The sequence below is a fragment of the Leucoraja erinacea genome, chromosome 23, assembly GCF_028641065.1.
Source record: "Leucoraja erinacea ecotype New England chromosome 23, Leri_hhj_1, whole genome shotgun sequence".
Lineage (NCBI taxonomy): Eukaryota > Metazoa > Chordata > Chondrichthyes > Rajiformes > Rajidae > Leucoraja > Leucoraja erinaceus.
Genome location: NC_073399.1, coordinates 35191286 through 35205732, shown reverse-complemented (window position 1 = coordinate 35205732; position 14447 = coordinate 35191286). Strand labels below are relative to the sequence as shown.

Sequence of the window (14447 nt, the reverse complement as noted above, 5' to 3'; positions counted from 1 at the left end):
GAGGGGGAGAGAAGGGTGTCGTGGTTAAGGGACTCAGAGTTGGATAAGATGACACAGACACGGAGAATTCTTCAAGAAGACGAAAGTCCTTTATTTGCAAACATCGGTTGGAATATTCAGGGAAGATACCCGCCCGCCCGCTTGCCTGTCCGTTGTCCGATTGCTCTCAGATCATCGCAACAGGCTGCTTTTGATTACAGTTTTACAGCCATATCTCCTCTACCTTATCTTGCATGCTGCGGTCCTCTTGCATCAATCTACCATTCTAACCTTCTCTGTCTCGCCACCATTAACTTTGGTTCAGTCTTATTAAACTTATCTAGATTCTTAAATTTCCCCTCATAACTCTTCCTCTTTCGCCACCCTTAAATCCCAGCTGTTACTCTAATCTTTGCCACCCTTATTTCCCAGCTACAGCTAAAGGTTAATGTTACATCCTAGTTTATAAGTTGAGTACAAAGATACAAATGTATTTATTAAGAATACAAAGATGCAAACGTAGAAATAAGTAACTTGTTTAGTTTCTTGTTTACTGGATAAATTATTTAATTAAGTGCTGCTAAATGACTAACAACCACTGAGATTAAATAATATATGCTAATGTCTGACTACGTAAAATAGCTGACATCTGCTGCTATGTATACTTCCATATAACTCCCTCCTTTGAGACTCCTTTCCATAGACAAAGAAAACCACACACACATTCCCCAGGTGGAATCACCCATAAAGCTCTAAAACGCAGGGTCTTTTAATTAAGTAAATGTAATGCTGTGTAGTGTTCTTTCTCTGGGTCCCCGGGAGACTCCCTCTATTACGTGGGGCAGGACAAATGATCCAGCTTCTCTTATAAACATTGTTTAGCATTTTCCAAACCCTTCTTCTCCGTTGCAGTACCGTTCTCTCACCGAGGTCCATTATCGAGTCGTACCTGCGGAACAGCCCTCATGTAGGGATTGAGATGGTACCAGGTAGATCAACCTTCTACCTGAACAGCGGTGGGTGGTTCAGAAAGCTCATACATACATACACCTTGTCTCCAGGTTTAAAGGGTCCCTCCTCCTGGTCCACCTCCAACTGATTCTGCTTTGCCTGTGCATAAATAGACTAGTGTATCGTAATTAACTGTTGCATACACTGTTTAAATTCTACCTGTTCCAAACTCGGTACCTTGTGCCACCTACATGGGTCGCCCAATAAACATCTCATGTGGGTTATTCGGTTAGTTTGCATGCAACATCTCTTCAGTGCCAATGGCAGGGCATCGATCCAATTCAACTTTGTAGTTACACAAATCTTATTTATCTTAGCCTTCAATGTTCCATTTATTCTTTCCAACATGCCCTGTGACTGCAGGTGGTACACATCCAAATATTTGTTTTACTCTAAGGGCCAGTAGCACCAGCTTGACTACTCTCTGAATGAAAACCAATCCGTTGTCAAAGCTGATTTCTGTAGGTCTACCAAACCTCGGGATTACCTAATTCATCAGAAACGTTACTACAGCCCGGCACCTAACATAGAAAATACGTGCAGGAGTAGGGCATTCGGCCCTTCGAGCCTGCACCACCATTCAGTATGATCATGGCTGATCATCCAACTCAGTATCCTGTACCTGCCTTCTCTCCATACCCCCTGATCCCTTTAGCCACAAGGGCCACATCTAACTCCCTCTTAAAAATAGCCAATGAACTGGCCTCAACTACCCTCTGTGGCAGAGAATTCCAGAGATTCACCATCTGTGTGAAAAATGTTTTTCTCATCTCGGTCATAAAGGATTTCCCCCTTATCCTTAAACTGTGACCCCTTGTTCTGGACTTCCCCAACATCGGGAACAATCTTCCTGCATCTATCCTGTCCAACCCCTTAAGAATTTAGTAAGTTTCTATAAGATCCCCTCTCAATCTTCTAAATTCTAGTGAGTACAAACCGAGTCTATCCAGTCTTTCTTCATATGAAAGTCCTGACATCCCAGGAATCAGTCTGGTGAACCTTCTCTGCACTCCCTCTACAGCAAGAATGTCCTTCCTCAGATTAGGAGACCAAAACTGTACGCAATACTCCAGGTGTGGTCTCACCAAGACCCTGTACAACTGCAGTAGGACCTCCCTGCTCCTATACTCAAATCAGCTAACAATCACGTGAGATTAAGTAAAATAAGCTAATGTCTGATCACGTAAAATAGCTGACATCTGCTGCTATGTATACTTCTATATAACTTCCATAGTCACAGTTTAAGAATAAGGGGTCGGCCATTTAGGACTGAGATGAGGAAAAACGTTTTCACCCAGAGAGTTGTGAATCTGCGGAATTCTCTGCCTCAGAAGGCGGTGGAGGCTGATTCACTGGATGTTTTCAAGAGAGTTATATTTAGGAGAGGAGGAGGAGGGGGGGGGGGGGGAGAAAGAGAAAGAGGAAAGGGGGGAGGAAAGAGGGAGGGAAAGGGGGAGAAGGAGGTTGAAGAGCGTGATAGAAACATAGAAATTAGGTGCAGGAATAGAGGCCATTCGGCCCTTCGAGCCTGCACCGCCATTCAATACGATCATGGCTGATCATCCAACTCAGTATCCCATATCTGCCTTCTCTCCATACCCCCTGATCCCTTTAGCCACAAGGGCCACATCTAACTCCCTCTTAAATATAGCCAATGAACTGGCCTCAACTACCTTCTGCGGCAGAGAGTTCCAGAGATTCACCACTCTCTGTGTGAAAAAAGGGAGAAAGAGGAAAGGGGGGGGGGGGAGAGAGATAGAGGAGGGAGGGGGAGGGAAGGGAGAGAGGGGGGGAGAAATAGAGGGGGGAGGGAGGGGGGAGAGAGAGATAGAGATAGAGAGGGGGGGGGGAGAGAAGGAGGTTGAAGAGCGTGATGGTTCTGCGAGCTATGGAAACAGATTGTACATAAACAGAGTCACATCAAACTAAAGTGCAGTAGGCGGAGCATCAAAGTGCAAAGTCCGTTACACGTCCCGCTGTGGGGGGGGGGAGAGACACGTCTGGGGGGCGGGGGAGACACGTCTGTTTTGGGGCGGAGACACGTCTGTGTTGGGGGGAGACACGTCTGTGTTGGGGCGGAGACACGTCTGTGTTGGGGGAGACACGTGTGTTGGGGGGAGACACGTCTGTGTTGGGGGGAGACACGTCTGTGTTGGGGGAGACACGTCTGTGTTGGGGGGGACACGTCTGTGTTGGGGGGGACACGTCTGTGTTGGGGGGGGACACGTCTGTGTTGGGGGGGACACGTCTGTGTTGGGGGGGACACGTCTGTGTTGGGGGGGACACGTCTGTGTTGGGGGAGACGGTGTTGGGGGACACACGTCTGTGTTGGGGGACACGTCTGTGTTGGGGGGGACACGTCTGTGTTGGGGGGGGACACGTCTGTGTTGGGGGAGAGTGTTGGGGGGACACGTCTGTGTTGGGGTGGAGACACGTCTGTGTTGGGGGGGGACACGTCTGTGTTGGGGGGGACGTCTGTGTTGGGGGGGACACGTCTGTGTTGGGGGGGAGGACACGTCTGTGTTGGGGGAGACACGTCTGTGTTGGGGGGGACACGTCTGTGTTGGGGGGGGGGGGACACGTCTGTGTTGGGGGAGACACGTCTGTGTTGGGGGGGGGGACACGTCTGTGTTGGGGCGGAGACACGTCTGTGTTGGGGGAGACACGTCTGTGTTGGGGCGGAGACACGTCTGTGTTGGGGGGGGACACGTCTGTGTTGGGGGGGACACACGTCTGTGTTGGGGGGGACACGACACGTCTGTGTTGGGGGGGACACGTCGTCTGTGTTGGGGCGGAGACACGTCTGTGTTGGGGGGGACACGTCTGTGTTGGGGGGGGACACGTCTGTGTTGGGGGGAGACTGTGTTGGGGGGGACACGTCTGTGTTGGGGGGAGACACGTTGTGGGGGGGACACACGTCTGTGTTGGGGCGGAGACACGTCTGTGTTGGGGGGGAGACACGTCTGTGTTGGGGGGGACACGTCTGTGTTGGTTGGGGGGGACATGTCTGTGTTGGGGGGGGACATGTCTGTGTTGGGGGGGACACGTCTGTGTTGGGGCGGAGACACGTCTGTGTTGGGGGGGACACGTGTGGTGGGGGGGGAGACACGCCTGTGTGGGGGGGACATGTCTGTTGGGGGGGGGACACGTCTGTGTTGGGGGGGAGACACGTCTGTGTTGGGGGGGACATGTCTGTGTTGGGGGGGGGACATGTCTGTGTTGGGGGGGAGACACGTCTGTGGTGTGTCTGTGTTGGGGGAGACACGTCTGTGTTGGGGGGGGGACACGTCTGTGTTGGGGGGGACACACGTCTGTGTTGGGGGGAGACACGTCTGTGTTGGGGGGGACACGTCTGTGTTGGGGGGACGTCTGTGTGGGGGGAGACACGTTGGGGGGGGAGACACGTCTGTGTTGGGGGGGAGACACACGTCTGTGTTGGGGGGGACACGTCTGTGTTGGGGGGAGACACGTCTGTGTTGGGGGGGAGACACACGTCTGTGTTGGGGGGGACAAACGTCTGTGTTGGGGGGGAGACACGTCTGTGTTGGGGAGACACGTCTGTGTTGGGGGGGGACACGTTGGGTTGGGGGGACACGTCTGTGTTGTGGGGGACACGTCTGTGTGGGGGGACACGTCTGTGTTGGGGGGGACACGTCTGTGTTGGGGGGACACGTCTGTGTTGGGGGGACACGTCTGTGTTGGGGGGACACGTCTGTGTTGGGGGGGACACGTCTGTGTTGGGGGGTCTGTGGGGGGGACACGTCTGTGTTGGGGGGACACGTCTGTGTTGGGGGGGGGACACGTCTGTGTTGGGGGGGGGGGGGAGACACGTCTGTGTTGGGGGGGACACGTCTGTGTTGGGGGGGACACGTCTGTGTTGGGGGGGACACGTCTGTGTTGGGGGGGACACGTCTGTGTTGGGGGAGACACGTCTGTGTTGGGGCGGAGACACGTCTGTGTTGGGGCGGAGACACGTCTGTGTTGGGGCGGAGACACGTCTGTGTTGGGGCGGAGACACGTCTGTGTTGGGGCGGAGACACGTCTGTGTTGGGGCGGTGTTGCTGCTTTTGCCGGCTGGTCCGTGATCCAGACCCGTTGCCGCCCCGGGATGAGCCGCGCTGCGCGGGTGGACGGTTCGACGATCACTCAGAGCCCGTGGGCGGCGCCGCGGCTGCTTCCCGCTTCAGGGGCCGGCCCTCGGTAGTCGGGACTGGGCGCCGCGGGAGCAGGTTCCGTGTCCGGGCAGGGCAGGGGTGGACAGGGCAGGGGTGGACAGGCCGGGCCAGGCCGGGACAGGCCGATGGAGAGCGCGGCGTTGCCGGACCTGGCGGCTGAGCTGACCTGTGCCATTTGCCTGGAGCTGTTGCGGGAGCCGGTGACGGCGCCTTGTGGCCACAACTTCTGCCAGGATTGCCTAGCTCTGTACTGGGCCGAACAACGAGGCGCATCCGCCGGCTTCAGCTGCCCGCAATGCCGCAGCTTCTGGGCCCAGCGGCCGGAGTTACGGCCCAACCGTGTCCTGTGCGCCGTGGTGGCGGGGCTGGGTCGGGCGCTGCCCGGGGAAGGGGCCGGTGATGGGGACGGGGACGGGGCCGGTGACGGGGACACGGCGGTGCCGTGCGATGCCTGCCCTCCCGCCGCCGCTGCCGCCGCCACACGCACCTGCCTCACCTGCCTGGCCTCGTACTGCGGGCCTCACCTGGAGCCGCACGTCAATAGCCCGGCCCTGCGGTCACACTCGCTGTGCCCGCCGCTGCCCGACCTCGCCCAGCGCTGCTGCCCCCATCACCACAAACTACTCGAGTTCCGATGCCCGCAACACGCTCTGTGTCTCTGCGCTGTTTGTCTGCTCGAACACGGTACCTGTAGCACCCGCACCGAGGAGGAGGCCCGCGGGCAGCGGCAGGTGAGCGGGGCCGGGGTCAGGGGTGTAGGGGTTGTAGGGGTGGTTGTGTAGGGGAGGGGGGGGGGGGGGGAGGGGGGGTGGGAGTGTGTGTGTGGGGGGGGAGGGGGGCAGGTGACTGGTGGGGGGGGTGGCTCCGACTGTGCTGGGCAAACACTGCTTGGCACAGAGTGTGGGCGTGGGCCCCGAGTCACTCCCTCAGTCACGCAGAGGCAACTATATGTGTCATCTGGCCTGTTGCCGCCGCTGAGTTAGTACAGAGCAGTGACGCTGCGACACAGGCCCTGACACGGGGGGGGGGGGGTTCCGATAGCCTAGAAAACATAGAATATAGGTGCAGGAGGAGGCCATTTGGCCCTTCGAGCCAGCACCGCCATTCATTGTGATCATGGCTGATCGTCCCCTATCAATAACCCGTGCCTGCCTTCTCCCCATATCCCTTGACTCCACTAGCTCCTAGAGCTCTATCTAACTCTCTCTTAAATCCATCTAGTGACTTGGCCTCCACTGCCCTCTGTGGCAGGGAATTCCATAAATTCACAACTCTCTGGGTGAAAAAGTTTTTTCTCACCTCAGTCTTAAATGACCTCCCCTTTATTCTAAGACTGTGGCACCTGGTTCTGGACTCGCCCAACATTGGGAAGATTTTTCCTGCATCTAGCTTGTCCAGTCCTTTTATGAGCCTAGTCTTTTGAATCTTTCCTCGTATGACAGTCCCGCCATCCCAGGGATCAATCTCGTGAACCTACGCTGCACTGCTTCAATCACAAGGATGTCCTGCCTCAAATTAGGAGACCAAAACTGTACACAATACTCCAGATGTGGTCTCACCAGAGCCCTATACAACTGCAGAAGAACCGCTTTACTCCTATACTGAAATCCTCTTGTTATGAAGGCCAACATTCCATTAGCTTTCTTCACTGCCTGCTGTACCTGCACGCCAACTTTCAGTGACTGGTGTACAAGGACACCCAGGTCTCGCTGCACCTCCCCCTTAACTAACCTAACCCCATTGAGATAATGATCTGCCCCCTTGTTTTTGCCGCCAAAGTGGATAACCTCACATTTATCTATATATTTTTTAATTTTTTTATTATTTTATTTTATTTTTATGTACAGTAATTTACAATAATACACATCAGATATATCTTATTACATTATGTTGTACCACTTCGTTTTTCGAGCTTTAAAAAGATAGAAATAAAAGAAGTAAGGAAAGTAAGCAAGAATCGTGAAGGTGCAGGAAAGTGTTGGGAGAAGAGAACCCCTTAGGGAAGAAGTTAGAGAAGGAAGTAAAGAAAGGAAATAGACCCTAGAAAGAAAAGAAAAAAAAAAGGAAAAACAATCGCTCTATTGTAACACAAAACTCACAAAAAAGGATATACCAACCGTGTTTTAAAAAAAAATTATTTTATACCCCCCGTTACCAGATCCTGGTACCATTTATATTTTAAATTAATTGTAATTGTAATTGTAAATCTTTATTGTCATTTCCTGAGTATTCGCATACCCAGAGGAAACAAAAAAACGTTGCTCAACCAGTGTCCATTCAGTTTGCATTAAAAAATAAATAGGAATTACAATTAAAAAATACATGTCATGAACAATTTTAACACTCTACTAAACATTCAACAGCCGTTCCGACCGGCAGCGGCACAACAGTGGCTCTGCTGCAGTGTGGGGGTTTGTGCGCGATACTTGGCAGGGGGCAAAGTCCATTTAATTACTATTGCACCTTATGCTTGTAATAGTTCCATAAATGCAGACCATGTCTTTTGGAAGTGATCTGATTTGCCTGCTAGGAGGAGTCTCATCTCTTCCAAGTGTAGTGTTTCGAACATGTTTGAAATCCACATTTTTATCGTTGGTATTGGAGCATTTTTCCAAAATTTGAGTATAAGCTTTTTTCCCATTATTAGACCGTAATTAAGTAAGTTCTTTTGAAACGAGTTTAATTCGGGGTTACCTTCCGATATTCCAAAAATGATCCATTCTGCTTTTGGTACAAGTTTTATTTTAAATAATTTTGTGAAGATTTCAAATATTTCGTTCCACATTTATCTATATTATACTGCATCTGCCACGCATCTGCCCACTCACTCAACCCGTCCAGGGCACCCTGCAACCTCCTAACATCCTCTTCACAGTTCACACTGCCACCCAGTTTTGTGTCATCCCTAAACTTGCTAGTGTTGCTCCTAATTCCCTCTTCCAAATCATTAATATATATGGTAAATACTTGCGGCCCCAACACCGAGCCTTGCGGCACTCCACTCGCCACTGCCTGCCATTCTGAAAAGGACCCGTTCACTCCTACTCTTTGCTCCCGGTCTGCCAACCAATTTTCTATCCATGTCAACACCCTACCCCCAATACCATGTGCTCTAATTTTAGTCACCAGTCTCCCATGCGGGACCTTATCAAAGGCTTTCTGAAAGTCTAGATACACTACATCCACTGGCACCCCTTCATCCATTTTACTTGTCACATCCTCAAAAAATTCCAGAAGATTAGTCAAGCATGATTTCCCTTTCATAAATCCATGTTGACCTGGACTAATCATTTTACTGCTATCCAAATGCCCCATTATTACCCCTTTAATACTTGACTCCAGCATCTTTCCCACCACCGGTCCGGCTAACTGGTCTGTAATTCCCTGTTCTCTCTCTCGCTCCTTTCTTGAAAAGTGGGATAACATTAGCTATCCTCCAATCCACAGGAACTGATCCTGAATCTATTGAACATTGGGAAATGATCAACAATGCGTCCACTATTTCTCGAGCCACCTCCCTGAGGATCCTGGGATGCAGACCATCAGGTCCAGGGGATTTATCAGCCTTCAGTCCCATTAGCCTACCCAATACTATTTCTCGCCTAATGAAAATTTCTTTCAGTTCCTCTACCCCCTTAGATCCTCTGTCCTCCAGTACATCTGGGAGATTGTTTGTGTCTTCCTTAGTGAAGACAGATCCGAAGTACCTGTTCAACTCTTCTGCCATTTCCTTGTTGCCCATAATAATTTCACCCGTGTCTGCCTTCAAGGGACCCACATTTGACTTTGCTATTCTTTTTCCCTTAACATATCTAAAGAAGCTTTTACTGTCCTTCTTTATATTCCTGGCCAGCTTCCCCTCGTACTTCATCTTTTCAGCCCGTATTGCCCGTTTTGTTTCCTTCTGTTGTCCTATGAAAGTTTCCCAATCCTCTGGCTTCCGGCTACTCTTTGCTGTGTTATACATCTTTTCTTTTAGTTTTATTCTATCCCTAACTTCTCTTGTCAGCCACGGTTGCCTCCTACTCCCCTTAGAATCTTTCTTCCTTTTTGGAATGAAATGATCCTGCGTCTTCCGGATTATGCCCAGAAATTCCTGCCATTGCTGTTCCACCGTCATTCCTGCTAGGATCCCTTTCCAGTCTACCTTGGCCAGCTCCCCTCTCATGCCTTCATAGTCCCTTTGTTCAACTGCATCATATTATGATCACTACCTCCAAGCGGTTCCTTTACCTCGAGTTCTCTTATCATATCTGGTTCATTGGACAACACTAAATCCTGAATTGCCTTTTCTCTGGTCGGCTCCATTACAAGCTGCTCTAAGAATCCATCTCGGAGGCACTCTACAAACTCTCTTTCTTGGGGTCCTGAACCAACCTGATTTTCCCAGTCTACCTGCATATTTAAATCCCCCATCACCACAGTGGCATTACCTTTGTTACATGCCAGTTTTAACTCCTGCTGCAACTTACACCCTACATCCCGGCTACTATTTGGGGGTCTGTAAATAACACCAATTAGTGTCTTCTTGCCTTTACAATTCCTCAACTCAATCCACAGTGACTCTACCTCACCCACAGAGCTAGCCCCCTCCTCTGTCCACCTGCCTGTCCTTTCTATAGGATGTATAACCCTGAATATTAAGTTCCCAAGCCCGATCCTCCTGCAGCCACAATGTCCCCACAATGTCATATCTACCAACCTGTAACTGAGCCTCAAGCTCATCTACTTTACTTCTTGTACTTCACGCATTCATATACAATACTTTTAATTCCTTACGCATCTCACCTTTCACATCGATACCTATTACACTTGGCCATACTATCCTATCCCTTTGTGAGCTTTGTTTCCCGTTAATTCTGGGGTCATTAACAATTCATTTGCTCTCTTTTCCTTTAACTCCATCCTCCACCATCCCATTTGACCCCCCACCCCCCTTATTCCGTTTAAAACCACCCGTGTAGCAGTGGCAAACCTGCCTGCCAGAATGCTGGTCCCACACCTGTACAACTTTTGTACAGTTCCCCCTTACTCCAATGCAGATCCCAGTGATCTAAGAATCTAAATCCCTGCCCCGTGCACCAGATCCTCAGCCACACGTTCAGGTCCCGTATCTCCCTGTTCCTGCTCTCGCCAGCACGAGGAACTGGAAGCAAACCGGAAATAACAACCCTGGAGGTCCTGCTTTTCAACATTTTTCCGAGCTCTCTAAAGTCACGCTGCAGAATATTCATCCCCTTCTTTCCGACATTGTTTGTGCCGACATGCACTACCACTTCTGGCTGTTCACCTTCGCCCTTGAGGATTTTCTGCACTCTGTCCGTGACATCCTGGATCCTGGCACCAGGAAGGCAGCACACCATCCTCGCATCCTGTCTGTTGCCGCAGAAACCCCTGTCCGTACCTCTCACAATAGAGTCTCAAACTACAATGGCCTTGCCTGACTTTGGCCTGTTTTGTCAACAGCCCTTTTTGCTTCACAAGCCAGTCCGCCGCTCAGTGTGATGTCTTCTGTCCCGACATCTTCTAAGTGGGTGAACCTGTTCACAAGAGGTACAACAGTACATCCACTGACACCCCTTCATCCATTTTACTTGTCACATCCTCAAAAAATTCCAGAAGATTAGTCAAGCATGATTTCCCTTTCATAAATCCATGTTGACTTGGACTAATCCTTTTACTGCTATCCAAATGCCCCATTATTACCTCTTTAATACTTGAATCATGGGTGATCATCTAAAATCAGTTCCTGCTTTTCCCCATATCCCTTGATTCCTTTAGCCCAAAGAGCTAAATCTAACTCTCTCTTGAAAACATCCAGTGAGTTTGCCTTCTGTGGCGGAGAATTCCACAGATTCACAGCTCTCTGGGTGAAAATGATTTTCCTTTGGGTGAAAAAGCCTTTGATGAAGTGCCACATGGGCGGCTGTTTAAGTTAGATGAGAGGGCAGATACCAGCGTGGATAGCAGGTTGGCTGGATGGCAGAGGGCAGAGTGGCAATAAAGGGGGCTTGTTCTGTTGGGCTGTCAGTAACTAGTGGAGTTCCGCAGGGCTCGGTGCTGGGGCAGCCACTCTTCACGTTGTGTATTAACAATTTGGGCGAGGGGATTGAAGGCTTTGTGGCAAAGTTTGCGGATGATATGAAAATAGGTGGAGGGGCAGGTAGTGTAAAGAAAGCAGGGACTCTGTAGAAGGATTTGGGCAGGTTGGGAGAGTGGGCAGAGAAGTGGCAGATGGAATACAGCGCAGCAAAGTGTGGAGTCATGCATTTTGGTCGTAGGAATAAAGGCGGAGACTATTTTCTAAATGGGGAGAGAATCCAGAAATCGGGGGAGCAAAGGGACTTGGGAGCTGGTGCAGGATTCTCAAACAGTTCATCTGCAGTCGAATCGGCAATAAAGAAAGCAAACTCAATGCTCACATTTATTTCAGGAGGGCTTGTATACAAACACAGGGATGTAATGCTGAGGCTCTATAAGGCGCTGGTCAGGCTGCATTTGGAATATTGTGTGCAATTTTGGGTACCATATCTGAGGAAGGATGTGCTGGCTGTGGAGAGGGTCCAGAGGAGGTTTACAAGAATGATCCCAGGAATGAGTGGGTTAACCTATGATGGGACTGGGCTTTAGAAATCGTGGATGTATTGGTGATCATTTAACAATGTTCTATAGTCACTTGATCAGTTCCTGTAGACTGGAGGGTAGCCAATATAACTCCACTTTTTAAGAAAGGGGGGAGAGAGAAAACAGGGAATTGTAGACCAGTTAGCCTGACATCGGCAGTGGGGAAGATGCCTGTCGATTGTTATAGCAGCACATTTGGAAAGCAGTGACAGGATCGGTCAAACTCAGCATAGATTTAAGAAGGGGTAATCATGCTTGACTCATCTTCTGGAATGTTTTGAGGATGTAACAGGTAGAATGGATAAGGGAGAGCCAGTCGATGTGGTGAATCTGGACTTTCAAAAAGCTTTTGACAAGTTCCCACACAAGATATTAGTGTGCAAAATTAAAGCACATGGCATTGGGGGTAGGGTATTGACATGGATAGAGAACTGGTTGGCAGACAGGAAGCAAAGAGTAGGAATTAACAGGTCCTGTTCAGAATGGCAGGCAGTGATTAGTGGGGTACCGCAAGGCTCGATGTTGGGACCCCAGTTATTTATAATATATATATTAACGATTTAGACGAGGGAATTATATGTAACATCTCAAAGTTTGCGCATGACACAAAGCTGGGTGGCAGTGTGAGCTGCGTGGAGGATACTATGAGGCTGCAGGATGACTTGGACAGGTTGGGTGGGTGGGCAGATGCATGGCAGATACAGTATAATGTGGATACATGTGAGGTTGTCCACTTTGGTGGCAAGAACAGGAAGGCAGATTATTATCTGAATGGTGTCCTTGTACATCAGTCACTGAAAGTAAACATACAGGTTTAGCAGGCAGTGAAGACAGCAAATGGAATGTTGACCTTCATTGCGAGAAGATTTGAGTTTAAGAGCAAGGAAGTCCTACGGCAGGTGTACAGGGCCCTAGTGAGACCGCACCTGGAGTAGTGTGTGCAGATTTGGTCTCCTGATTAGAGGAAGGACATTCTTGCTATTGAGGGAGTGCAGCGTAGGTTCACCAGGTTAATTCCCGGGATGGCGGGACTGTCATATGATGAAAGAATGGAGCAGCTGGGCTTGTATTCACTGGAATTTCGAAGGATGAGTGGGATTCTTATAGAAACAGAAAAATTCTTAAGGGATTGGACAGGCTAGATGCAGGAAAAATGTTCCCGATGTTGGGGGAGTCCAGAACCAGGGGTCACAGTTTAAGAATAAGGCGTAGGCCATTTAGGACTGAGATGAGGAAAATCGTTTTCACCCAGAGAGTTGTGAATCTGTGGAATTCTCTGCCACAGAAGGCAGTGGAGGCCAATTCGCTGGATATTTTCAGGGGAGAGTTAGATTCTGCTCTTTGGACTAACGGAATCATAGAAACATAGAACATAGAAACATAGAAATTAGGTGCAGGAGTAGGCCATTCGGCCCTTCGAGCCTGCACCGCCATTCAATATGATCATGGCTGATCATCCAACTCAGTATCCCGTACCTGCCTTCTCTCCATACCCCCTGATCCCCTTAGCCACAAGGGCCACATCTAACTCCCTCTTAAATATAGCCAATGAACTGGCCTCAACTACCCTCTGTGGCAGAGAGTTCCAGAGATTCACCACTCTCTGTGTGGAAAAAGTTCTTCTCATCTCGGTTTTAAAGGATTTCCCCCTTATCCTTAAGCTGTGACCCCTTGTCCTGGACTTCCCCAAAATCGGGAACAATCTTCCTGCATCTAGCCTGTCCAACCCCTTAAGAATTTTGTAAGTTTCTATAAGATCCCCTCTCAATCTCCTAAATTCTAGAGAGTATAAACCAAGTCTATCAAGTCTTTCTTCATAAGACAGTCCTGACATCCCAGGAATCAGTCTGGTGAACCGTCTCTGCACTCCCTCTATGGCAATAATGTCCTTCCTCAGATTTGGAGACCAAAACTGTACACAATACTCCAGGTGTGGTCTCACCAAGACCCTGTACAACTGCAGTAGAACCACCCTGCTCCTATACTCAAATCCTTTTGCAATGAAAGCTAACATACCATTCGCTTTCTTTACTGCCTGCTGCACCTGCATGCCTACCTTCAATGACTGGTGTACCATGACACCCAGGTCTCGCTGCATCTCCCCCTTTCCCAATCGGCCACCATTTAGATAATAGTCTGCTTTCCCGTTTTTGCCACCAAAATGGATAACCTCACATTTATCCACATTATACTGCATCTGCCAAACATTTGCCCACTCACCCAGCCTATCCAAGTCACCTTGCAGTCTCCTAGCATCCTCCTCACACCTAACACTGCCCCCCAGCTTAGTGTCATCCGCAAACTTGGAGATATTGCCTTCAATTCCCTCATCCAGATCATTAATATATATTGTAATTAGCTGGGGTCCCAGTACTGAGCCTTGGGGTACCCCACTAGTCACTGCCTGCCATTGTGAAAAGGACCCGTTTACTCCTACTCTTTGCTTCCTGTTTGCCAGCCAGTTCTCTATCCACATCAATACTGAACCCCCAATGCCATGTGCTTTAAGTTTGTATACTAATATCTTATGTGGGACCTTGTCGAAAGCCTTCTGGAAGTCCAGATACACCACATCCACTGGTTCTCCCCTATCCACGCTACTAGTTACATCCTCGAAAAATTCTATAAGATTCGTCAGACATGATTTACCTTTCGTAA

At 49.6% G+C, this 14447-nt stretch overlaps 1 protein-coding gene across 1 annotated transcript in view; it reads left to right on the top strand.

Annotated features, from left to right (window-relative positions):
• The first annotated feature begins 5044 nt into the window (after window positions 1-5044).
• Window positions 5045-14447, top strand: part of trim25 (tripartite motif containing 25) — a 24676-nt gene continuing 15273 nt past the window's right edge. The window contains exon 1 of the mRNA XM_055654308.1: window positions 5045-5896. Within this exon, the coding sequence (XP_055510283.1) occupies window positions 5291-5896 (606 nt within the window). The 5' untranslated portion in view covers window positions 5045-5290. The remainder of the gene's footprint in view (window positions 5897-14447) is intronic.